This window comes from Sinohyriopsis cumingii, unplaced genomic scaffold (assembly GCF_028554795.1).
Source record: "Sinohyriopsis cumingii isolate HCF-2022 unplaced genomic scaffold, ASM2855479v2 utg000810l, whole genome shotgun sequence".
NCBI classification, from domain to species: Eukaryota; Metazoa; Mollusca; class Bivalvia; order Unionida; family Unionidae; genus Sinohyriopsis; species Sinohyriopsis cumingii.
The window spans coordinates 929,232-955,429 of NW_028315933.1; the positions used below are offsets into that span (position 1 = coordinate 929,232).

The following is a 26,198-nucleotide window of genomic DNA, read 5'->3' on the forward strand; positions in this document are numbered from 1 at the left end:
GTGCATGTGTGTGGTGGGGGAAGGCTGCTTGATATGAACAGACCCTTTATAGCATAGTCAACAAATGTGTGATAAATAGCTTGGAATGACTAAAGATTAAACTCCATTCTTCAACTTCATTATTGGCTTGACAGCAGCTATCATGTGCAATGACAATGGCATTTGATCATGTGCAATGACAATGGCATTTAATCATGTGCAATGACAATGGCATTTGATCATGTGCAATGACAATGGCATTTGATCATGTGCAATGACAATGGCATTTAATCATGTGCAATGACAATGGCATTTGATCATGTGCAATGACAATGGCATTTGATCATGTGCAATGACAATGGCATTTGATCATATGCAATGACAATGGCATTTGATCATGTGCAATGACAATGGCATTTGATCATGTGCAATGACAATGGCATTTGATCATATGCATTATAATTACATACAAGATGAGAAATATTACCACAGAAAACCAAAAGCTATCTTGACCCCCTCACTAAGTGCAGCTCGTAAAAACTAGATAATTAAGTATCTCATTGGCAAGTTGCAAAAAGTCATTTAGTAAGCACATGACCATGGCAGTCAATCTGAAAGTCAAGTGCTTATGTCATGAAACTGTGCTTTAATAATAGTATTGTTATAATTAGTTTTGCTAACATAAAATTGCACAATTCTCATGCAACTCTGTTTACTTACTGCACTTGCTAATTGTTCAAGGGGGGAGGGGAATTAAAAAAATTTAGGGAGGCTTTGCACAATCATACGTCCTGAAGAAAACACTACGATGGAAAGCCCGTGAAAGATAGTCAGGTCCAAGAAATCAAAATGTTGCTCCATTGTTTTTACTATACTGAGTTAAATTTTGTTAGGATGCTTTACTCCTGTATCAGGCTGCAGTTGTTACACAATGTTGATGTATTCTTTTACAAAGTATTAAAATAGAAACCTGAATCCATGGTACAAGCAAACATCTAGCGACATATAAATGAGAATCACTTCAAATTCATCTACCAATAACGTGACAATTTTACCTCTACGATGACTTTGTTGTACCATCTTTATCATGAAAAATCAGAGATAAAAAATTTCACTTTGCCAATGATACTACCGTGGCCTCAGCAAATCAAAATAAGTATACTGGTGGCTTTATTACCACTCAAATTTCTTTCCAAATGTTCATTTTATTTGGTTTCATCAGTGAACTGGTTAAAAATGTGGATCCTATATTGACAATTTCAGCTGGATAGTATCCCTATGATTTATTCATCTGGTTGATTTTCCACAAACAAAAAAAAAGACGACATTATCACACATTTGCAATCACTTCTCATGAAGACATGTATTTACATGTGGTTTTATCGAAAACACTGACATAAGGCAGTGTAATTGTTCCAGCTAAACCATCAGTCTCTGCATGTCAAATAAGAATCCATAGGCCCAGAAAAATTACATTTTTTTCCCATTTGCACAGTGGACAAATGAAAATAACTCTTACTTGACTAGAATCAAAATCAACTTGCCTCCAAATAATATTTCCATATATAAACAAGATAAAGATTTTTCTCCACGCAATAAAAAAAAAAAGAACATTTTTTATCTCCCGTCATTTTTTTATCCATTAAAAATATGCCAAAACTTAAAATTTTACAGTGAGTAAAATTATTCAGGGTTTCAGTCTGGAGGCACCTTCACATGATTTGACTCTTAAGTTTCTGAAAAAATACCTAGTTGGGTAGATGTTGTTGTTGTAGGGTTTAATGCCATTTTTCAGCACACGATAAGCTATGCATGGCGGCCAGTATTAATGGTGGAGGAAGAACCCGGAAAATCCCCGGAAAGAACCACCGACCCTTGAGAAGCTACTGGCAAGCTTTCTCACATACCCACATTAGCCGAATCCGAGACTCGAACATATGCAGACAGAGGTGAGATGGTAGTGATCCGTAACGGAGAGCGCTTTAGACCACTCGGGGCCCCAGTTGGGTAGATGCAATAAACAAATAAGTTTATTAAATTTAGCACTGACTACTGAACACCGATTCTTTTCTACTCATTGTTGTGGTTATTGCTCATATTATTATTGCATTTTATCCACCAACATACAGCTCATTTTTGTAAATTGTGTTCCTAAATCAAAACAAGGGATTGTGAGAACGTTTGTTGGCTTAATCATGTGGATATGTATTGGGAAGAAGTTTGTAGGCATAATCATGAAAATATCTACTGGGAAGAAGCTATTTTGGCATAATCATGAGGAAACCCATTGGGAAGAAGCTATTTGGCATAATCATGAGGAAACCCATTGGGAAGAAGCCATTTTGGCATAATCATGAGGAAACCCATTGGGAAGAAGCTATTTTGGCATAATCATGAGGAAACCCATTGGGAAGAAGCTATTTTGGCATAATCATGAGGAAACCCATTGGGAAAAAGCTATTTTGGCATAATCATGAGGATACCTAATGGGAAGAAGTTCACTAACATAATAATGAGGATAATGCTTAAAGAAAAACTCAAAAAGGATTTTACAGATAATTCTCTTGTTCTTCATTCACTGATTCAATTGTCAAGTGTTGACTGTCAACATAGTTAGAGGGTGTTTACCTTCTGTTTGCAACAATGAATTTTGATAAAAAGCATATTTCTGGTCAGCCAAAATATTGTTGATTAAGCAATCCTATTACATGCATCTGGTGCTAAGACTGGAATCAACCAAATCAAACAAAGTGCATTTATATTTAAGACAATGTCAAATATATAAAAACAGCTGTACATTTTGTTTACTTTTTTCTTATCTAATTGACTATTTAAAAAAAACTCTTAATAAACTGGTTTCAGTTTGTCCATGACTTGTGTGTTGAACCAGAGTACTTTGGTCGAATTTCTGTAAAATAAAAGACTTATCCATCCAATATTTAGTAAATGAAAATGTCTTCCCAGAATGTATGATGTGTTGTAAACAAAATTACCCATCAGTTTATATATGATACTGAGTGAAGTCTGTTGGTAAATACAATTCTCACAACTCAGACTTGGGTAATGAACACAAACCTGTTGATTATAGCAATTGCTAAAATTAAAAAATTTGATTAAAATTATAATGACTGACAGAGACAGATGTTGTCCAGAAAGAAAGCACAAATAAATAATTTACTGGATAAAAGCATGCTCATTGTTAACTGCACTTGCCAGCAGACTTTTTAACTTGTCCTGGGTGTCTGGGCAATGAATTTATCTAGCTCTGACACTACTACAATGTTTTAAATGTCCTGGGTGTCTGGGCAATGGGGATTTATCTAGCTCTGACATTACAACAATGTTTATAGGTGTCATAGGTAACTGGGCAATGGACTTATCTAGCTCTGACACTACAACAATGTTTTAAACTGTCCTGGGTGTCTGGGCAATGGATTTATCTAGCTCTGACACTACTACTTTGTTTTAAAGTGTCCTGGGTGTCTGGTCAATGGATTTATCTAGCTCTGACAATGCTATAATTTTTTAAAGTGTAATAGGTGACAGGGCAATGGATTTATATTGAGCTCTGACAATGCTGCAATTTTATTTACAGTGTCCTGGGGATCTGCAACAGGTTTAACTGTATGCAAAATTACAGTTACATCAATCGATTTCAGCAGCTATTTTTACCTCTCTTGCATCCATCACAGTGCCCACCCCAACTGTCAGGGCCTGGGTAGGAACTTTGGAAATGTCACCCCCAAAGAAGCGAGCATTGGCAATGATGGTATCATGGGCAAGGGTCTTGAGACGTGTCCTGGACACCAGGCTAGATCCAGGCTCATTAAAAGCTATATGACCATCAGGGCCAATACCTGAAAAAGCACACAAAGATGATATTATAACCAAACTTTTAGTATAAAAGATATTACATCTGAGATCATGAAACATGTTGAAAATTTTTACTTTTTGCAAAAAACAATTATTCAATGAATATAAATGACAGTAAGATCAACCATAAGAATATGTGAAACAATTGTTGCACAAAACATGCGAAAGCAATTAAACCACATTGTTTTCTCCATTGTTATTTTACTTGCCTTATACGTCACAAATGTAATGAAGTGTTATAGGGGGAGCTGCAATTGTGTTTTCTAGAATTTTAATCTTTGTAGACCTTTGAGGAAAACAATTTCCAATCTGTTGTGTTTTTTTTCTTCTTCATATCAACTACTATGCCTACAGTATGTATTAGGTGCAATTTTTTTAAATTTGTTGGAAAGACATACAAGTGTTTAATTTGTTGGATAGACAAGTGTTTCTTTAGTTGAGAAGACATACAAGTGTTTAATTTATTGGGTAGACAAGTGTTTCATTAGTTGAAAAGACATAAAAGTGTTTATTTGTTGGAAAGTCATACATATGTTTAATTTGTTGAGAAGACATACAAGTGTTTAATTTGTTGATATCAGTGGGATTTGTAAGGTTTGGAGCAAATGAATTAATGTGAGCCACATTAGACTATAATAGTATCACTGTAGTATCAAAATGCACTTCTTAAATACCATTTGTGATCTGACCCCACTTGCATAAAACTTATGAGCTTAAGTACAAATATCAATTTAAAACGTCGCTGTGTATTATAAAATAAGGGAACCATAAATAGCACACAAAAAAATCCCTTCTCATGACCATTTCCCATCTAATAACCTTGACTATTGTAATGTAAGGTGTGGAAATGGCTAAAGTTTCATTAAAATATGTTGGATTGAAATGACCAAGGAGACTGACCACTGCCTTGTATTATTTCTTGTTGTGACCTTGTCCCTAAGGCAGGGTGTAAAATCATGAAAATACACTATAAGCCTATCAAAAGATATTAAAATGTATAAAGTTTAATTAAAATATGTTCATGTTGTTTTTGTTGTTGTTGTTGGGTTTAATGCCATGTTTCAATACACGATAAGCTACCAATACTCACACTGACTAAAACCAAGATTTGAACCCATGCAGACAGAGGTGAGATGACGGTGATCAGTAAAGCGCTTTAGACCACTTAGCCACTCAGGACCCAAAACCATCTAGCCATGATATATACTTGCGCAAAGTTTCATTAAAATTTCAACATTTTTTTTTCAGTGATTCAAAAAATATACTTCAAATAAGGATAACATTCACATACTCTTTTTTTGTGGGGACCATGACCTTTAGGAAGGGTACATGGCTATTGTATAAGACACACCATTAATCATGGTAGGTGATCCAAGCTGGTCCAGTGAAAACATCCAAACTGTACCCTTTTAGATGGGATTGTGGCACATTAACCAATGAGTCACCATGGCTAAAACAAACCCCTTAGATGAGCAATGCCCCAACATGCTAACTTAAGATAGGCATATAATCAATTTAACAGACAATCATTTAATGAGACCTGCACATTCAACGACAAAAGTTAATTTTAATTAACAAATCTCTACAAGTATTTACTAAAAAAAATGCATTGTCACAAGCCGAGGACGAAAACTCGCTAAGCTCTCATTCCCTGTATGCCTGTAGTTAGATTGCTTGGTTTCCATTAACATGAGAAAACCTAATTAAACAAGATGACAAAACAAATAATAAAGGGCAAATCTAGAGCTATACATCAAAAGTGAATCAGCATACAATGAATGCTAGCTAGAATGATCTGTTGTAGTAGACATGTAATACTGATGGAAAAAGGGCAATAACTCTGTCAAAATTGGACTGGAAAAGATGAAAACTTTTAAAGGCATTATTTCCTTATAACATGCAATTCATTTACCAAAATGATTCCAAAAGTGTAAGGGTTTCAGAGTCACACTGCTCATAAGAACTGTAAATTTGCAAACTAGAAGAAAGCTAATTACTTGTAGGGTTCCTGTACCTAGATGTGGGGCCAAAATTAGATCACTATAAATTCTAGAAATAAATTAAATGAACCACAATTCTCTATCATAATGAATACATTCTCATAGAATCACACTGAAAACTCTAGAAATGGCAGAGGTTAATTACCGACTGTTAGACGGTGAAAAGTTTTTTTTTTTTTAAAGAATGATATTTCCCTTTCAATCTATAAAGCATAACAAGTTTAACAACCATGTGCTTAAATAATACAATAATGCTGATTATGGGGGCCAACAATATTTCACACTTTCCATCTAATGATGACGTTATGAGGTTACAATTCTGCTGACTGCACATTATTATTTATTAGTATTAGAAAACCAACGAGACAATTTTGCAACAAGACTAAAACCATTTGGAAACTTTCCACCATATAGTATGCACAAGATATATACCTTTGAAACTAATCCACCATATAGTATACAAGACATATACCTTTGAAATTAATCTTCCACAGTATACAAAAGACGTATACCTTTGAAACTCTGTGTGTGCGTGTGTGTGTGTGTGTGATTTGGATTTTTAATGTAGCTGTAACAATTTTTCAGTCATATCGCTACAATGTCTGCAGTGCAGCAGTTTATAGTGATGTCTAGCACTGGGGCATCATGCGACAGACATGTAGCATGATGTCCCACCCAGTCACATTATTCTGACACCAGGCTGACCAGTCCTAACACTAACCTCTTAATGTTGAGCACCAAACAAGGCAGCTGATAGTACCATTTCTGTAAGTCTTTGGTATAACTCTGCCGGGGATTGAATCCACAACCTCCTGCATCCGAGGAGGGCGCTCTAACCACTAGGCCACCGGAGCAGTCCCTTTGAAACTAATCTACCATATAGTATGCACAAGACATAATTTTGAAACTAATCCACCATATAGTATACAAAAGACATAATATATGATACCTCCAACAAAAAGCTCAATCCCACCAGCCTCTGTGATCTTTTTCTCATACTGCTCACATTCCTTGATCAGATCTGGGGCATTACCATCCAGTATATGGGCATTCTCTGGAATGATGTCTATGTGTTTGAAGAAGTTATTCCACATGAAGGAATGGTAGCTCTCTGGATGATCTCGTGGAAGTGCTAAAAGTAACAAACATAATATCATTTACATTCAAATGAAAACCTTGAAGCCATTAAACCTTTTCTAACAACCTCTTTTTGTAAAAGACTGAAATATTATGCAAAATAAACACAAATAAACTTGATATGCAATGAGTAAACTTTCTGCCCATGCAATTGCGGAATTTAATGAATGCAACACAAGGAAATAAATATTACCAGTATTTCAGGAAGAATCAGCCCTTAATAACCCCTGGGTATTTCATAAAACCTCTTTATCACATTTTTCTTTGAACAAACTTAGATTTTTCAAATGAACTTTTGGTGATAAATCTTTTACTGAAAAGGCAGAAAAATAAGTCGGCAATGGTTAGTATGTACTTCTGAGAGATAGAAAAGTTGAAGTTCTTTGCATCTGCAACATGCACAAGGAAGAGAATGTTGGCATAGGTCTATGCACTTTTTATGTACAATTCCTTTGCATGTGATAATTATGGAGACAATCTAAAGCAGACAGCTGATTAAAATGGCTAATCCCCTTTGCTCAACAAAAGAGCCTAAACTAGTCCCAAGTAGACTAAATTTAGCAGTTATTAAAATAGGTACAATGTATTTTGCCAGATTAGACAATACCAGCTTCTGAATGTGCACTGAATAAATGATAACATATAAAAGTGAAAAATAAACTATCCATAATCCGCTTGTATTGCTTTTCCCCCGTGAATATCACCAAGTGAAGTGAGCAGTCTTTTTTTAGATGTACGGCCAAGATGTACACTCTATAACCCAAAATACATCCATCAATCATACACCAAAACAATGGGAATTAAATGTTCTTCTAATAATAAATAAAATACACAAGGTCTGTTTTACATAACCAAGACAACTAGTGAGGAAAACCTAGCAATTTCTTTTTCTTTATAAATCAAAGCCTATGAAAGTGCAAAACTGAAGACAGGAACCAAACTGATATTTCTGAGTTTAAACTATATCCTAATATGTGTCTTGAAACCAGTCTAAACATTCAGTATTGCTTCCATGCCACAACAACCCTATAAAACTTGTGCTGAAAACACCAAAGTTCATCTGCTTTAAAGAAGAAGAAGAAAAAACCAAACCCCCAAGCAAGTTAAATGCATTTGCTTACAGTGCTAACATATGCTGTACTTCTCTACAGATAGATAATTTAAGAAGTAACTATATCTTGTAATAACAGGAACATCTCATTTATATGTATTCAGTTTATCAAAACATCCTGTTATCCAAACCAACAGTTTCTGGAAATGGATGATCTGTAATATTTACTGAAATGATAATCAAAATTTCTAGTTAATCAAAAATTAAATATGTGAAAGTAAAACTCTATAGATTAAGGGGTTCTAATGTATAGCAAAACTTGTCTAAATGACCCCTCTGTAGCCTGGTTTCCTCTACATACTGGACACATAGTTTGCTCTCAATAAGTCCATTCTCACTGTCACAAAGGATGACAGTCACCTACACTACTTTATCACATACTGCTGCCTCTGCTTAGATTTCCTTATTTTTCCTGAACATGCATAAACAAAAATGCATCATCAACAACACAATGTATCAATCATTTGCAATCGCAGAGAGTGTTAGTTTTATCATTCAACAAGTTCCTGTGTTCAAAACTGAAACTGATTAATTCATTAAAACCGTGTGAAAGTTATGTTGAGTTACAACGGCATCAAATTTTACTTAAGCTTGCAGTGATTGGTTTTATGCATATGCATGGGAAACTAGAAAATCTAGGCACTGGTGGCCACTGGTTATAAATAAGCCATGACAATGGGCCATTCTAACAGAAATAAAACCTTTGAACATTGGCCACCTCCTTAAATCAATAAAAAAATTATCCATCGAGGAATGTTTCACTGAATAGATCTTAAAAAACATTGCCTTCATTGATGCAACCATAAAAGCTTATTTGATTATACTTAAAACACATTCTTCATAATCTGATACCCACCCACTTCACACCATAGCAAACAGATGAATGGACTTTACAATTCTGAATGACTAAATTAACTTTTTTATCTTACCCACATATTCATCCATGTTGAAAGTCTTGACATATTTAAATGAAAGCAGTCCAGCTTTGTGGAACTCAATCAATCTCCGGTATGTTCCAAGGGGTGTGCTTCCTGTAAAGCATTACACAAGGAATTTAGACAAAGACAGATCTGTAAAATAATGGCCATTTTTAGTGCAAGTAAACTCTGTGGACTTTTAATTAAAACGAGAGAGTTATAATCATAGTTACTAGAAATGAAAAAAATCATGTCACATAAAGTACATGTCTGGAATCATGAAACTTGTATGCAGTGCACTCATCTAACTCCAATACTCATTTCCATATAGCAATGAAAACACTGACAAATAATGAATACTAAAATTAAATGAGAGCCAGAATGGAAAATTCTACAGTGTTGATCTTCTCAGGCAAACAAGCAATTAATACATATCAGTGGGGTTTTGCTTTTTCTTTTTTTGTGAAGAGTTTTGGGTACTTAAATGTAAGATGCCTTTTAATTCAAGCTGAAAAAATATTAAAGCAAAGGCAATTGTCATTTTTTACCATTACTTGTGCATCAAGTAATTTCTATATTGTTTTTGTGGTCCCATGGAAAGTACGTGTGTACCCCTGATTTGGAGGCCTGCTGCACTAGGGTTCCAGGGTAAAATTGCTATTAAAATATATCAAGTATATTCATCGACATGGAATGTTTACTTTGCATTTATTTCTTCTTTCATTTTTGCAGTAGTTGTTCAGTAAGAGCCTTCTGTGTAGGTTAGATAAATCTATGCAAACATGAGCACAATAAAAATACCTAACCTATGTTAGTAAAGAAAAAGATGTAGGTCACAGTGACCTTCTATTGCATAGGTGTGATACTAACACAATCATCTACATTAACAATTCAGGTGTGAACAAATAAAACAAACAAACTCGTGTTGCTGTCACCTACCAGTGTACAAGGATGTACAAGATACACGTACAGTCCCTCACAAAGTTGAATGATTTTATCTATCCCCAAACTGCTGCCTTGGAATTAGAATCAATGGCAGAGGTTCAATGTTTATATGGTTTTATGTGTGCAGACACTGACATGCCTTTTACAGTAGCCCTCCTCTACTTCAGTGGTTCCCAACTTGTGTGCTTTGGATCTGTGGACCTTGGGGTCATTGAACAGAGTCTACAAATTCATAGAGTTTTCACATAGTTTTGGAGACTAAAATACAACTAACAGCATGTGGCGGGGGTCTGCAGATTCTTTTGAAGTTAAGAAGGAGTCTTTATACTCAAAAAGACCGGGTACCACTGGTCAAATACTGACCATTTCTAAACATACAGTGTACATGTATTAATCCTAGGTACATGAGAAAAGCAGATGATAAAATTCACATGCAAAGTTCTTGGAATCCACCACCATTCACCTGTTGTTTTGTGGGTTAAATCAGTCTCAAAAAAAGAACAAAGATCACCCAAAAGCTACCATTCACAATGTATCTGCCAGATATATCACTCATCATTAGGCATTGGCAAGTTGAAAATTGCAGACACCCTAAAAAACACGGACAAATGGTTGTCTGTACCTGCCAACTCAGCAGACCTAATCTGTGCTTGCCATGCCATATATCAACAAGTCGATGAGGCCATATTATTGTGGTTCTCAGACATGTTGGTGCATGTTATAATAAAGTGAAATAAACATAAGTCAATAGATGTATTCACTTATTTAAACCATTATTTAATATACAGTATACATATGTACATTTACTGTATACAGTATGATGACATAAAATAAAAATGTGCATGATTCAATTATTCAGAAAATACATTAATCCGCACATATTTATTGGGACAAAAGGTGCCCAGATTATTAGGGTTAAACAATATACAGCATATGTACATTTATTTTAGGCTAGGCCATGAATTACTAGATTTTTTAAGAGAAAAATCTTCATTTTTTACTGGAGTGAAAAATATCAAACTTTGTCACTGGCCATCATTAGACATGGATAACATTATAACCATGAAATTCAAAGTTATTGTTTGACACTTATTTAGCAGAGTGGTAAATATGGCTACCTCCCCTTAAAGATGACCCATGCTTGAATCAAACAAGGACTGATTTATTTTTATCCCTCACTTTGCTATTTTACTTTGATCTGAGAAGGAGAATTATATAACTACTGATATTATTATTGATATTATTTTTGCAAATAATCACAAAACACTGCAGATCTTAAAGTTAAACTGCTGATATCACACAGGATCCAGTATTAAAAAAATCATCTACTTCAATCTTTTATGTGGTAGACCTTGCTTAACAATACATTTAAACATAAAAGAAAATTTGCCCACTATAAGTGAAAATACTGAGTTTTTCACCCATTCGATGAAATGTATCCCTTATTCACTAATTAATATATGTATAGACACACACACACACATATATACAAACGCACATTCCCAACACTGTCATATACTTTTCATTAATACTTGAATTACTGGCTACCCAATAAGTACTCATCTTAGACTAGTGTCATGTAGTGTCCTGAAAAAATACATGTACAGTTCTGTGGAAAACCTGTTATGAGAGACTGCCCCTATTGCCAACAAAAAGCGTCTTCTCAAGACAGGAGATCTCTCATAGCAGATATGTTAAAAAAAGACCAGTTTCTAAGGTCCAGTTTCAGAACAATTTCAAGAAAAATAACCACAATCATTGTATATATATTCTATTCATTATTAATATTAATAGTTCTTACTAAAATATTGTATGCAATCATCTAAAAACAAAATTATCCAGCAATATAGATATACTTCTATCATTAAATATGAAATCAAATTTACATTTGAAGATCACATAGTTTAGCATATGCAATCATTTCTGAATTACTCCTTTTCCTTTATAACAACATAAATTTGTTTTACTGATGTTTAAACCGTTTTTTTGTGAGTGGTCTGATCTTTTCAAATTATTTTCTCCAGCTTTAAAATTTGTCTCTGTTTAGTTGGAGATTTGTCCATTGTTATTAAGGTTCTAGGTGTTAAAATTATTAGTGCTCAGTTGTAATATCAAACATAAAAAAATCTATACATGTGCATTGCATATCTAACAATTAATGAATAAAAAGAAACAATTATCTCATCCAGAAACAGAACCATTTACAACGGCTTCATTCAAAGATGACATACAGGGATTAACTATAAAAGCAAAGTGTGTAACCTAGTCACATCAACTTGAATAAATGTCAGCTTTGTGATTGGGATGTAATCATTTAACATTGGGTGGGAAAGAAAAAAAACCATCACAAGTCCTGAACACTATCAAATGATTCCTGCAGATGATTCTCTCATGCTGGTTTTATAGACAATGAACTTATTCACCCCTGGCAATATGGATTAACTCTAAAGACAAACACTACATCAACTTTGGCACTACAACAGCAATTTGTGACATGTACACTAGCCTGTTTTACAGACTATAGCATCTATCACTGTTAGCTACAATCTTTTTTTAAAAAAATATTCCTTTTATGTTTGTTTTTTATCAGAACAATTCTTACTAATCAAGCGGCCGTTGTAACAACTGATTATATATAGGTCAGGGGCGTATGTCTGTTCTCATGATACAGTTGTTCATAGGGATGCCATGTCCTACGATAAGGCAGGGAAGCAGGCTAAGTGCGGGAATAATTAGTCTGGTTCCCTGCTTTGTATGCTCCCTGTGTTGCTCACCCCTATACGAACAGCAGAGAACAATGCCAGGATCATACGAAGCAGGGAACCAGACAAGGAAATAATCTACATATAATTTAGTATGGTTTACGACAGAAACTATAAAACACTATAAGCATAGCTTTTAAAAAAAAAAAACAAACATCGGTAGATATGCTATTTTTTCAATTTTTTTTAAAAGTTAGAACGGTATGCGTAGTTCTTAGAGGGATTAAATAAAGGTTGGTGGAGTTTATCCTTGTTTTTGTGATGCGGTCGTTCATAGCAGTGTCAAAATGCATATTTTGCCAAGACATTACGATTTCTGGTTGCGTTCAGCAGGTGGTCGCTTATAACAGTGTTTATATAATAAAATCGATCCATGCATTACATTTGTGGTCGGAAATGACAGGTAGTCACTCATAGCAGTTTTTACAGTTATCTAATTACCTGTAGGAAGACCAAGAGTAAAATATCTATCTGGTCCTGGCTTGAAGTCCAGAATTCTACGCCTGATGTATCTGGCTGACCAGTCACTAACTGCTTTGTAGTCATCCACAATCACTAACCTCATCTGAAAAATGGTCAACAAGAATATTTCACCAATTAATGTTTAACACTTTGCAAGGTCAAATGAGTTAAGGCACATTTGGAAAGCAAGACACGACTGGTCGATGTAGAATAACAGTGGCAGGGTCTACACTAACATGTAAACAAAGATGCTGAAAAATCAACTCAACGCATGCAAATTGTGCATCATATTTTCAAGCCATATATATTTTTCCTTATTCAATCACTGTTATTATCTGAAATCACACCCATTTATTCAAAATGAGGGTGGAATCTCCACTCTATACATTTAACTTTTAGCTGAATCCAGTAGACATGACATCCAAAATTGGACTTTAGAATGAACGAAGTTGAGTGTTTCTCATGAAAATCAGCTAGGCTCTATGCTGTTTGTTTAAGGAAGATGCCTGTGAGACGAAATGTTAATTGGGTTCTGGGTGGGGTGGGGTTGAGTGGAGTGTAATGTGGTTCCATGCCAGTCTTCAAAAATGCTAAAATTTTCTGATGCTGAGCAGTAAATTATCAAGCTGATAGCAACATAATAAATCTGGTTGAAACCCATTAAGAACTATGACAGTTTAGGTGTGGAAAGTAAAGTGGACAAGTCTGACAATCAGGGGCCACAACTCTGCAAACATGATGCAGCATGCTGAAAATCTAACTCAACAACACAGGAAATTAAACCATTTAATATCAAGTCATCTACTAAAATATTGTTGAAATTCAGTCAATTAAAAAGCAGTTAGTGTGTAGAAATGAAAGCTGATAGATCAGGGCCCATAACAAAACAATGACGAAAAGTGATGACAATTAGCATTTATATCAAGTGATAGACCAAATCTGCATGAAATTGTTAAGGAAAATTTTAAGGAAATAAAAGCCAGATGGACAGAGAGATGGAAGGACATAGGATGGACCAACATAAAGGCCCAGTTTATTATGAGGTTGTTGGATTTAAAAGGAAGAAGAAATAAAAATCACATTGAGATATTTACAGTTCTATTTTATTACTAAGTGATGCCAAAATTAAAGATCATAGGGAAAAAACATTTTCTAAATTCTTACATGTTCAGATTGCTGGTACAGTGTACATGTATTTTTGATTCAGCTTCTTATTTTGGATTCATTTTCTATTTCCATGGTTACATATTCAGGTAGTAGTCAACTAGAAATAAATGAGCTAATTACAGAGTGATTTGCTTGATTTATCATTAATCAGCTAAATGATGAAGAAATCTGTGAATATTCATGAAAGCAGACATCCTATCAAGAACACCAAAATTATAAATCTAAATTAGTTCTTTTTTCCCCACAGTGATAATATGTAGATATGTGGTGCAAACCAAAGAGTATTTATTTAGTTCTGCAAATTTTATGATTCTACCTTATTATTGAAAAACAAAATTCAAAAACTTTAAACCATACATTGAACTTTTCATTTGCCACTGTAATTTTAATGGCTAAATGCTTATATGACAGCAAACTATATCAAAAATGTTTGTAAGAAATTTTGTTTTGATTAATTAATGATTTAACATCTGTAAGCTCCACAAGAGGAATCTCTGGTCATCCCTTGCACAGCAATGATCTGTAATGCAAGGCCATCATTCCACAGCAATGATCTGTAATGCAAGGCCATCATTCCACAGCAATGATCTGTAATGCAAGGCCATCATTAAACAGCAATGATCTGTAATGCAAGGTCATCATTGCACAGCAATGATCTGTAATGCAAGATCATCACTGCACAGCAATGATCTGTAATGCAAGATCATCATTGCACAGCAATGATCTGTAATGCAAGGCCATCATTCCATGGCAATGATCTGTAATGCAAGGCCATCATTAAACAGCAATGATCTGTAATGCAATGCCATCATTCCACAGCAATGATCTGTAATGCAAGGCCATCATTCCACAGCAATGATCTGTAATGCAAGGCCATCATTCCACAGCAATGATCTGTAATGCAAGGCCATCATTACACAGCAATGATCTGTAATGCAAGGTCATCATTCCACAGCAATGATCTGTAATGCAAGGTCATCATTCCACAGCAATGATCTGTAATGCAAAGTCATCGTTACACAGCAATGATCTGTAATGCAAGGCCATCGTTACACAGCAATAATCTGTAATGCAAGGTCATCATTACACAGCAATGATCTGTAATGCAAGGCCATCATTCCACAGCAATGATCTGTAATGCAAGGTCATCATTACACAGCAATGATCTGTAATGCAAGGTCATCATTCCACAGCAATGATCTGTAATGCAAGGCCATCATTCCACAGCAATGATCTGTAATGCAATGCCATCATTCCACAGCAATGATCTGTAATGCAAGGCCATCATTCCACAGCAATGATCTGTAATGCAAGGCCATCATTCCACAGCAATGATCTGTAATGCAAGGCCATCATTCCACAGCAATGATCTGTAATGCAAGGCCATCATTCCACAGCAATGATCTGTAATGCAAGGCCATCATTAAACAGCAATGATCTGTAATGCAAGGTCATCATTGCACAGCAATGATCTGTAATGCAAGATCATCACTGCACAGCAATGATCTGTAATGCAAGATCATCATTGCACAGCAATGATCTGTAATGCAAGGCCATCATTCCACGGCAATGATCTGTAATGCAAGGCCATCATTAAACAGCAATGATCTGTAATGCAATGCCATCATTCCACAGCAATGATCTGTAATGCAAGGCCATCATTCCACAGCAATGATCTGTAATGCAAGGCCATCATTACACAGCAATGATCTGTAATGCAAGGTCATCATTCCACAGCAATGATCTGTAATGCAAGGTCATCATTACACAGCAATGATCTGTAATGCAAGGTCATCATTCCACAGCAATGATCTGTAATGCAAAGTCATCGTTACACAGCAATGATCTGTAATGCAAGGCCATCGTTACACAGCAATAATCTGTAATGCAAGGTCATCATTACACAGCAATGATCTGTAATGCAAGGCCATCATTCCACAGCAATGATCTGTAATGCAAGGTCATCATTACACAGCAATGATCTGTAATGCAAGGTCATCATTCCACAGCAATGATCTGTAATGCAAGGCCATCATTCCACAGCAATGATCTGTAATGCAAGGCCATCATTCCACAGCAATGATCTGTAATGCAAGGCCATCATTCCACAGCAATGATCTGTAATGCAAGGCCATCATTCCACAGCAATGATCTGTAATGCAAGGCCATCACTGCACAGCAATGATCTGTACTGCAAGGCCATCATTCCACAGCAATGATCTGTAATGCAAGGCCATCATTCCACAGCAATGATCTGTAATGCAAGATCATCATTGCACAGCAATGATCTGTAATGCAAGGCCATCATTCCACAGCAATGATCTGTAATGCAAGGCCATCATTAAACAGCAATGATCTGTAATGCAAGGCCATCATTCCACTGCAATGATCTGTAATGCAAGGCCATCATTCCACAGCAATGATCTGTAATGCAAGGCCATCATTCCACAGCAATGATCTGTAATGCAAGGTCATCATTACACAGCAATGATCTGTAATGCAAGGTCATCATTACACAGCAATGATCTGTAATGCAAGATCATCACTGCACAGCAATGATCTGTAATGCAAGATCATCATTGCACAGCAATGATCTGTAATGCAAGGCCATCATTCCACGGCAATGATCTGTAATGCAAGGCCATCATTGCACAGCAATGATCTGTAATGCAAGGCCATCATTAAACAGCAATGATCTGTAATGCAAGGCCATCATTCCACTGCAATGATCTGTAATGCAAGGTCATCATTACACAGCAATGATCTGTAATGCAAGGTCATCATTCCACAGCAATGATCTGTAATGCAAGGCCATCATTCCACAGCAATGATCTGTAATGCAAGGTCATCATTACACAGCAATGATCTGTAATGCAAGGTCATCATTACACAGCAATGATCTGTAATGCAAGGTTATCATTCCACAGCAATGATCTGTAATGCAAAGTCATCATTACACAGCAATGATCTGTAATGCAAGGCCATCATTACACAGCAATGATCTGTAATGCAAGGTCATCATTACACAGCAATGATCTGTAATGCAAGGCCATCATTCCACAGCAATGATCTGTAATGCAAGGCCATCATTCCACAGCAATGATCTGTAATGCAAGGCCATCATTAAACAGCAATGATCTGTAATGCAAGGCCATCATTCCACAGCAATGATCTGTAATGCAAGGCCATCATTCCACTGCAATGATCTGTAATGCAAGGCCATCACTGCACAGCAATGATCTGTACTGCAAGGCCATCATTCCACAGCAATGATCTGTAATGCAAGGCCATCATTCCACAGCAATGATCTGTAATGCAAGATCATCATTGCACAGCAATGATTTGTAATGCAAGGCCATCATTCCATGGCAATGATCTGTAATGCAAGGCCATCATTAAACAGCAATGATCTGTAATGCAAGATCATCATTGCACAGCAATGATCTGTAATGCAAGGCCATCATTCCACAGCAATGATCTGTAATGCAAGGCCATCATTAAACAGCAATGATCTGTAATGCAAGGCCATCATTCCACTGCAATGATCTGTAATGCAAGGTCATCATTACACAGCAATGATTTGTAATGCAAGGTCATCATTACACAGCAATGATCTGTAATGCAAGGCCATCATTCCACAGCAATGATCTGTAATGCAAGGCCATCATTACACAGTAATGATCTGTAATGCAAGGTCATCATTACACAGCAATGATCTGTAATGCAAGGTCATCATTCCACAGCAATGATCTGTAATGCAAGGTCATCATTACACAGCAATAATTTGTAATGCAAGGCCATCATTACACAACAATAATCTGTAATGCAAGGTCATCATTACACAGCAATGATCTGTAATGCAAGGCCATCATTCCACAGCAATGATCTGTAATGCAAGGTCATCATTCCACAGCAATGATCTGTAATGCAATGCCATCATTCCACAGCAATGATCTGTAATGCAATGCCATCATTCCACAGCAATGATCTGTAATGCAAGGCCATCATTCCACAGCAATGATCTGTAATGCAAGGCCATCATTCCACAGCAATGATCTATAATGCAAGGCCATCATTCCACAGTAATGAACTCTGTTACAAGACCATCCCTTGTATATTATATTTAGCTGTTACCAGTGAAATTTTGTCTTTCAAGAGGGTAATTAAAAGATAATCAAGCCATTATTTTCTATCAAATAATGCACTAAAATACAGACTAGTTCAGAACAAGTACATTTGGATTCATTCTGTGGTGAAAAGGTATACTAATTAAAGAGGGAACGAAATGGTAAAAATATACATGTACTACTGAGATGTGGGGAATGCCGGCCTCCTCAAACACAGAGAGTCTTCTTAAGCTGGGCCTCTGTTGTGAATTTGAATTGGGGACATACATGTATAAAAATCTATTTTTTAAAAAGACAGAAAAGAGAATTTAAGCTTTTCTTTGATTCTCTTTGATGAGTATGGGGCTCTGAAATCCTAACCCTTGCAACAATACCTATTCTACTCTTTTTTAAGTTGTTGTTGTTGTGGGGTTTATGGCGGCCAGTATTAATGGTGGAGGAGGAACCCAGGGAAGAACCCACGACCCACGAGAAGCGATTGGCCAGCTTTTTCACATACCCACATTGGCCGATTCCTAGACTTGAACCCACACAGAGGTGAGATGGCAGTGATCCGTAACGGAGAGTGCTTTAGACCACTCGGGGCCCCTATGTTTTTACAAGCTCCAAAGCAATCATTACAAAAATGTTACTGCATAATGTGCTAGCAGATCAGGATATACATTGTTTGTTTTAATGATTACTCCAAACAAACTGCACAGATCTAGTTATGCCAGTGTATTACGTGACAGTAGATCAGGATAAACGTTGTTTGTTTTAATTACACCAAACAAACTGCACAGATCTAGTTATGCCAGTGTATTATTTGACAGTATATCAGGATATACGTTGTTTGTTTTAATGATTACTCCAAACAAACTGCACAGATCTAGTTATGCCAGTGTATTATGTGACGGTATATCAGGATATACGTTGTTTGTTTTAATGACTTCTCCAAACAAACTGCACAGATCTAGTTATGCCAGTGTATTACGTGACAGTAGATCAGGGTGTGTGCAGTTTGCAATTCAACCTGACTTGTAAGTATAGAGAATCTGCATGTCCAATTATGTGAATCAAAATCTTCCATCCTTTGGATGCATCTAGATCGCATAAAGGTTCAATGAGAATAATTACAATCACAATGAAAACTGTTAACCACAACCACAATGGCACCTAAATTTTGACAACTGCCAGATGTACACCTTGATGTGGCATTGTCCTACTATCCCTCAAACAGAAATAAAATACAGGTAATACAAAATATGCTATTATCAATACAAGTAATAACAACTACACTATTATCAATACAAGTAATAACAACTACACTATTATCAATACAGGTAATATAAAATATGCTATTATCAATACAAGTAATAACAACTACACTATTATCAATACAGGTAATATAAAATATGCTATTATCAATACAAGTAATAACAACTACACTATTATCAATACAGGTAATATAAAATATGCTATTATCAATACAAGTAATAACAACTACACTATTATCAATACAAGTAATAACAACTACACTATTATCAATACAGGTAATATAAAATATGCTATTATCAATACAAGTAATAACAACTACACTATTATCAATACAAGTAATAACAACTACACTATTATCAATACAAGTAATAACAACTACACTATTATCAATACAGGTAATAACAACTACACTATTATCAATACAGGTAATATAAAATATGCTATTATCAATACAAGTAATAACAACTACACTATTATCAATACAGGTAATAACAAATATGATATCATCTCAAGAGACCTTTGGGGCCCAGAGTGGCCGAGTGGTCTAAAGCACTGTCCATTATGGTTCACTACCATCTCACCTCCATCTGCATGGGTTCAAGTCTTGGATTCGACCAATGTGGGTATGTGAGAAAGCTTGCCAGTAGCTTCTCGTGTGTCAGTGGTTCTTTACTGGGTTTCCAGGTTCTTCCTCCACCATTAATACTGGCTGCCATGTGTAGTCTATCGTGTACTAAAAAATGGTGTTAAACCCTACAACAACAACAAGAGACCTACTGATAATAAAATGGTTGCAATATAACTGTCAGGTAATGACAGCATAAACAATAGAGAATCAAAATGTACCTTCTGTTATAGTTCACTTTAGCTACTATTCCCAAAACCAGCATAAAAGTTACGGCACACCTTTAACATGCAGAAATTAAAGTTTACATTGGGAGTACACACCTGTACCCTTGATGAGCACTGACTTTGGGGTCTAAAACACCATGCTGATAATGTATAGCAAGACATAAATCCACTTTACCTTGTATAAATTTCAGGTCTTCGCCTCAAATTCCAATTCAAAATCTGGCTAGGTAAACAGCAAGATAACATACAACAACACTACCTTGCCATACAAATTCCAATAAAAATCCTTAACCAAATAAAAAACATTTTTTTATTACCCATAATGTTAACTTCTATAAAGTCAACACAGTTTATAACGCAAGGTCATATCAACATTTGTATGTGTTGTATCAAACTACATATAAATAGCTTAAGAATATTATATAAATATATATATATATATATATATATATATATAAACTCCTCTATGTCTGAGATTATGAATTCACTGTTAGAGTTACTACAGTAAAATCAATAATTATAAAATGGGTCATACAAGGACAGGCATCATCATGCAAAACAGAACTTGGCAACAGGTGACATTAGAAATATTTTGTTGTGTGTAATACAGGTATATGCACAAAACTTTATATCACTACAATGTAACTTCACAAACATGATTGATCGGCGGCACTGGTTTGCATGATAGACTCATGATCAAAAACATGTGGGTTAATACACTGATCAGACCAGCCTATGTCAGCTACAGTAGTGTCTCACTGGCACTAAATAACCTATTTTTCTTGCAATTCCATAAAGCATCAAACCAAACTCTCCCTTATTTAATAAGTAAATGTTTCAAGTATAAAATTTTAACATGATTTGCATGGAATGGAAATTTTCATCAAATTGAACAAAAATCTTATTTTCAGTTAAGAGTCACTACAAAAACTGGGGTCAAGTAACAATAAGGTTACAAGCCCAGCAAAATTTTCAACCTGTCCAAGGTCACTGAACAATGATTTTGCCATCTCTGCATGTTAAAAGAAATTCTTAAATCAGCACAAAATGATTCTTTACCCTTTCATTGCAAAACAGCCCAAGGTAATGTCTTACAAAAAAATTATAAATTGAGGAAAGAATGTAAATGACCTGCCCCAAAATTTTACATGATAATCATAAACGTACAACAACATATACTCTTAATACAATCCACAGACAGCAATAAACTATCACTATTCAAATTTGCCAAGATATTCTATTATTTTTTAAATTACGACTGAAGCAAATTTAGATGTCATTAGAACTATCATCAAAATTCATCCCATGATACAGACAGTTTGAACCGACAATAATGAATCAGTGTAAGGCTGCAATGTTTACAAGTATAAATCAGGCATGTAGCTGTCTGTAACACTGGAACCAACCATTCCAATTAAATAATACATTTTCTCACCTCTTCTTATGAAAAATGTTTAGGAACATTACTCTTGGAAATGCCTAATTATGTGTATTTGGATGCAAACTTTTTATCTGGGACATAGAAAATCATGGAGGAGTCTTCCATATATACGTGTGATAGATGTGTGGCGAATTCAAAGGCTTGCCAGTCCTGCTTCAACCACCTGCTGATTGTGAAAATGTGTTGATCAATTGATCATTTTAGCTGTGCTGATATTTGCAATGATAAACATCAGTGGCTGAAAGGCTCCACCCCACCAGATATACATGTCATTATAAGAGTACATCGAAAGAACAAGACGCAATGGCTGGGCAGCAAGTTCAAAGACTTCGACTAGCTGCTGAGTGGTGGGAAAAATGTGCTGATATTTACAGTGACTGAATTCAAAGGCAGAGAGACACAGATGTACATGTGGTCATTATAAGAGTACATTGAACAAACAAATTTTGCTTTCATTATTGTGCTCATTTCCTAGTGTAGCAGAATAAGTAGTGTGCTGATCTTGAAATCAATACACACTGAGACACAGACAAAATGCCATCTGCAAACTCTGGATAAGTATTTTGGGGTTAAAAGGCAAATTGAAGAAGACTGTAATGAGATTCAGAAGCACGCTGAAGTTGCAAGAAACTGTAAGTTCGGACGAAATAGTACCCAAGGGTAAGGATGTTGTTGTTGTTCTAGGGTTTAACGCCATTTTTCAGCACAAGATAGGCCATATATGGCGGCCAGTATAACTGGTGGAGGAAGAACCCTGGAAAACCCAGGAAAGAACCACCGACCCACGAGAAGCTACTGGCAGGCTTTCCCACGTACCCACACTAGCCGAGCCTTGGACTCGAACATACGCAGACAGAGGTGAGATGGCAGTGATCCGGAACGGTGAGCGCTTTAGACCACTCGGCCACTCGGGGCCCCCCCCAAGGGTAAGGAAGTGTGTGATGTCTGGCTTAGCGTTTGGAATAATGTCTTTCCTTAAACTGCCAAATTCAGTCTAACTCTAATGGACAAACAAGAGCTACATGTCAGTGGTGTAATGAATTTGAAAAATTAAACTCGACGACAACCACTGGTTCTTCTCATAGGAACAATTCAGCCAATATCCATATGGGCCTGCAACTATTGTGGTGGGACTCTTATTTTTACCAAAATAGAAGTCCTAGACTCCTAGGTTTAAATCCTAGTGAGACCTCTGTTACAAATCAATGATCTAGGAATAAGTAACAGAAAAAGGTATAAAGCACAATCTTTGTAAAATTCAACAAATAATTTATTTGGATGGAATACAAAGCAAAAATGAAAAGAAAAAAAAGAACTTATGGTATTACAAATTAAATCCCAAAATAATCCTAGAATTACACACACAAGTCCTAATAATTTAAAGTTCTGAATAAACTTTAGCAGCAATCCAAATTAAGTCCAACTCTAAAGGTGTTGATGTGCATGTGGGGGCCTGTATTGTGTTGTTGTACCAAGTCTTTTATTGAAACACAGTAATACAATTCCAGGTTTTAATTCACTATAAATTCCACTGAATGTCTCTGTTCAATGACACTATTCTTTTAATGTGCACTTTGTATTTTCAGAGAAAATAATCACTGAATTAAATAAATTGAATACAAATTCCAGCCCAAATTAACTTCTGGACACAACAATAATATAAATTGATTCCACTATAAACTAGTTTTGCATTGTTCGATGTCAGTTTATTGTATTTATGTTAATCAATCACACACTATACGAAATAATTAGATAGCTGGGATAAGTTCTAAAATGTAAACTCGAAGTGCACACAAACACCAAAGAAAGTATTTAAAAGAGCATGTTGATGATGTCCGACTAAAACAACACGCAAAATACAGCATGCACTTTCTCAAGAACGAGCCCAACAATTTCGAATTACATGTTACTGCGTGAAATTCTCGAGAAACTTGCTGCCCATCGTGGCCATGCTGAACGCACCTTTACTACGGCATTAGCATTAGATGTCAAACTGGATGAGAGATTTGTTTCAACATGAAACTCGTTGGAATGACTACTTACTAATGAGATGATGTATAGTTTAGTATTAAATGGTTCAAATAATTTTTTTATACTCAAAAACGCTTTATAAAGGAGTACAATACCTTTGTTGCTAGTTCCAAAAATCAGCTGATTGCACTCAACCAACTTATTTGCGGCGCCAATTTACAACATTGTACTTACGTAATTAAAGTACTTTAATCGGTATTTTGAATAAATGATACTACGATAATTTTCATACAGTGGTTCCTAAAATATGTTTGCTCTAGTTGTAGAGCAGAAACACCTCGAGATACTTTAGTAAATATGTCGTAAACAACAAAAGTGAATCAACTTACGTTAAGCATGGCCGCTAGAAGCGGCAGACAGCTGATTCGCAAGTTGTTTGCCTTGCAATGCAGGCGAATTTCACATAATGAAAGAGAATTTCAAGAAAAAATTATACAAAGATATAACAAAAAATTACCCTTGATTAGCCATACTTATCTAGTTGTGTCATATCTAAGGATATCACCACGTGTTACAAAGTTATTAACCTGTTTTGGAGTTGGTGGAACTGTTTACAGCCTAGTGGCATTTTGCGCTGCAGATGTTGAGGACAAGAATCGTGAGGCTTTTTTAATTGCAGAAGAATTTAAGTTAAAGTTACCCGGAATTTCTTAATTGTTCTGATAGGATTTAGGGTAGCTAGAACTGTTTATAAACGTCTTTAAGAAATCTTCAAGCCGATTGCATCATGCTGTATTCTACTAGTCCTACAATGTAAGACCTCAATAGTTTCGTTTTGTGCGTCGAGGTCTTGCGGCCCAAATAACGGCGCTGTGTATCGCGTTCCGATGTCGATTGACAGGAATATCTCACAGACTTAGCAGCCCATATCTGTGTTTTTCTACAAATTAAAGTTATAACGTTATAGTCGGACTTTACTTACTCTTCATTATATATATATATATATATATATATATATATATATATATATATATATATATATATATGTGTCTGTGTGTGTGTGTGTTTCTTCCTTTGCATCCACTTCTCCCTGTTGAGCTCTGACTTCTCCCTGTTCTTTCCAAAAGGAGAAGTCACTTCTCCCCAATATTCAAGTCTAGCTTCAACCCTATAAAAGGACGAGAAGTATCTTGAAAGAAATGAAGCTGTCAAAACACTTTTGTCAGTATTGATATATTTTCATTTCATTAAAGAAACATACTTCAACTAAATCCAATTTCTTGTCTTTATTATGTTTCACAATTTGAAGTAAATACGCTAGATACCTTCAGACCACTCAAGTGGCCTAGTGGTTCTGCTTTGGATGAGGGATGTCAAGAGTTTGATCCCCGGCCGAGTCATACCAAAGTCTTATAAAAACGGTACTAATAGCTGCCTGGCTAGACACTCTGCATTAAGAGGTTAGTGTTATGACTGGTCAGCCTGGTGTCAGGACAATGTGACTGGGTGGGACGTCATGCTACATGTCTGCAGAATGATGCCTCAGTGCTAGACATCACTATAAACTACCACAGTGCAGACTTTGTAGTGATATGATTGAAAAATTGTTAAAGCAACGTTAAAAATCCAAAGCACACACATACACACGCTACACTACCTAATGTTATTGGTCATATTGGGAGGGAACAAGACAAATAAGATTTAATATAACTAAACATCCAAATTAATGAATTATGACATTATGCATACAAAAGCTATGGTGTTTTGAGAATGTAGATAATGGAATATCATTCATACATGTTTGTTATTTTTCAGATGAATTTTTGTTGACAGCAGTAAAGCAGAACAACTATGGAGAAGTGGAAAGGTAGTTTGCATGTGGAGAACAGTGTCCACATTTGTCCCATGCAGTTTTGAAATTGCCCTAAAGTTCCCCAAAGATCACCACAAGGGTTCTGTATACATTTATACATTAGTTCCATGAAACACTATGAAACTGTCATGTTTGTTTGTATTTTGGACTCTCTCTTTCTTTGTTGATAATAAGTAAATTTCCCATTTAATGACAAGTAAGTGTGCATGTGTTTGTAAAAGATGGAACAGAAGCTGGACAGAAGTCCAGTTGCAGAACACTTCTCTCCCCATGGCCACACTTTCAAGGATGTAACACTTATTGCAACTGCTCACAACTCCAACT

General features: G+C 35.7%; 2 protein-coding genes across 5 annotated transcripts in view; one reads left to right on the forward strand and one right to left on the reverse strand.

Annotated features, from left to right (window-relative positions):
- Positions 1-24,214, reverse strand: part of LOC149773227 (glucosamine-6-phosphate deaminase 2-like) — a 54,083-nt gene extending 29,869 nt beyond the window's left edge. For 2 of the 3 annotated variants that reach the window (XM_089946625.1, XM_089946623.1), the window contains exons 1-5: positions 24,157-24,214; positions 13,166-13,289; positions 9,030-9,131; positions 6,802-6,984; positions 3,652-3,836 (exon numbers count right to left, since the gene is read on the reverse strand). In XM_089946625.1, coding sequence (XP_089802751.1) covers positions 3,652-3,836; positions 6,802-6,984; positions 9,030-9,131; positions 13,166-13,289 — 594 coding nt within the window. In that variant the 5' untranslated portion in view covers positions 24,157-24,214. Of the gene's footprint in view, positions 1-3,651; positions 3,837-6,801; positions 6,985-9,029; positions 9,132-13,165; positions 13,290-20,583; positions 20,709-24,156 lie in introns of those variants that run through there. The other variant, XM_089946624.1, reaches the window with a different exon arrangement.
- Positions 24,215-24,395: 181 nt separating this feature from the next.
- The window catches only part of LOC149773228 (mitochondrial disaggregase-like), a 48,010-nt gene continuing 46,207 nt past the window's right edge, over positions 24,396-26,198 (forward strand). For both annotated transcript variants that reach the window (XM_089946589.1, XM_089946590.1), the window contains exons 1-2: positions 24,396-24,659; positions 25,817-25,868. In XM_089946589.1, coding sequence (XP_089802715.1) covers positions 24,398-24,659; positions 25,817-25,868 — 314 coding nt within the window. In that variant the 5' untranslated portion in view covers positions 24,396-24,397. The remainder of the gene's footprint in view (positions 24,660-25,816; positions 25,869-26,198) is intronic.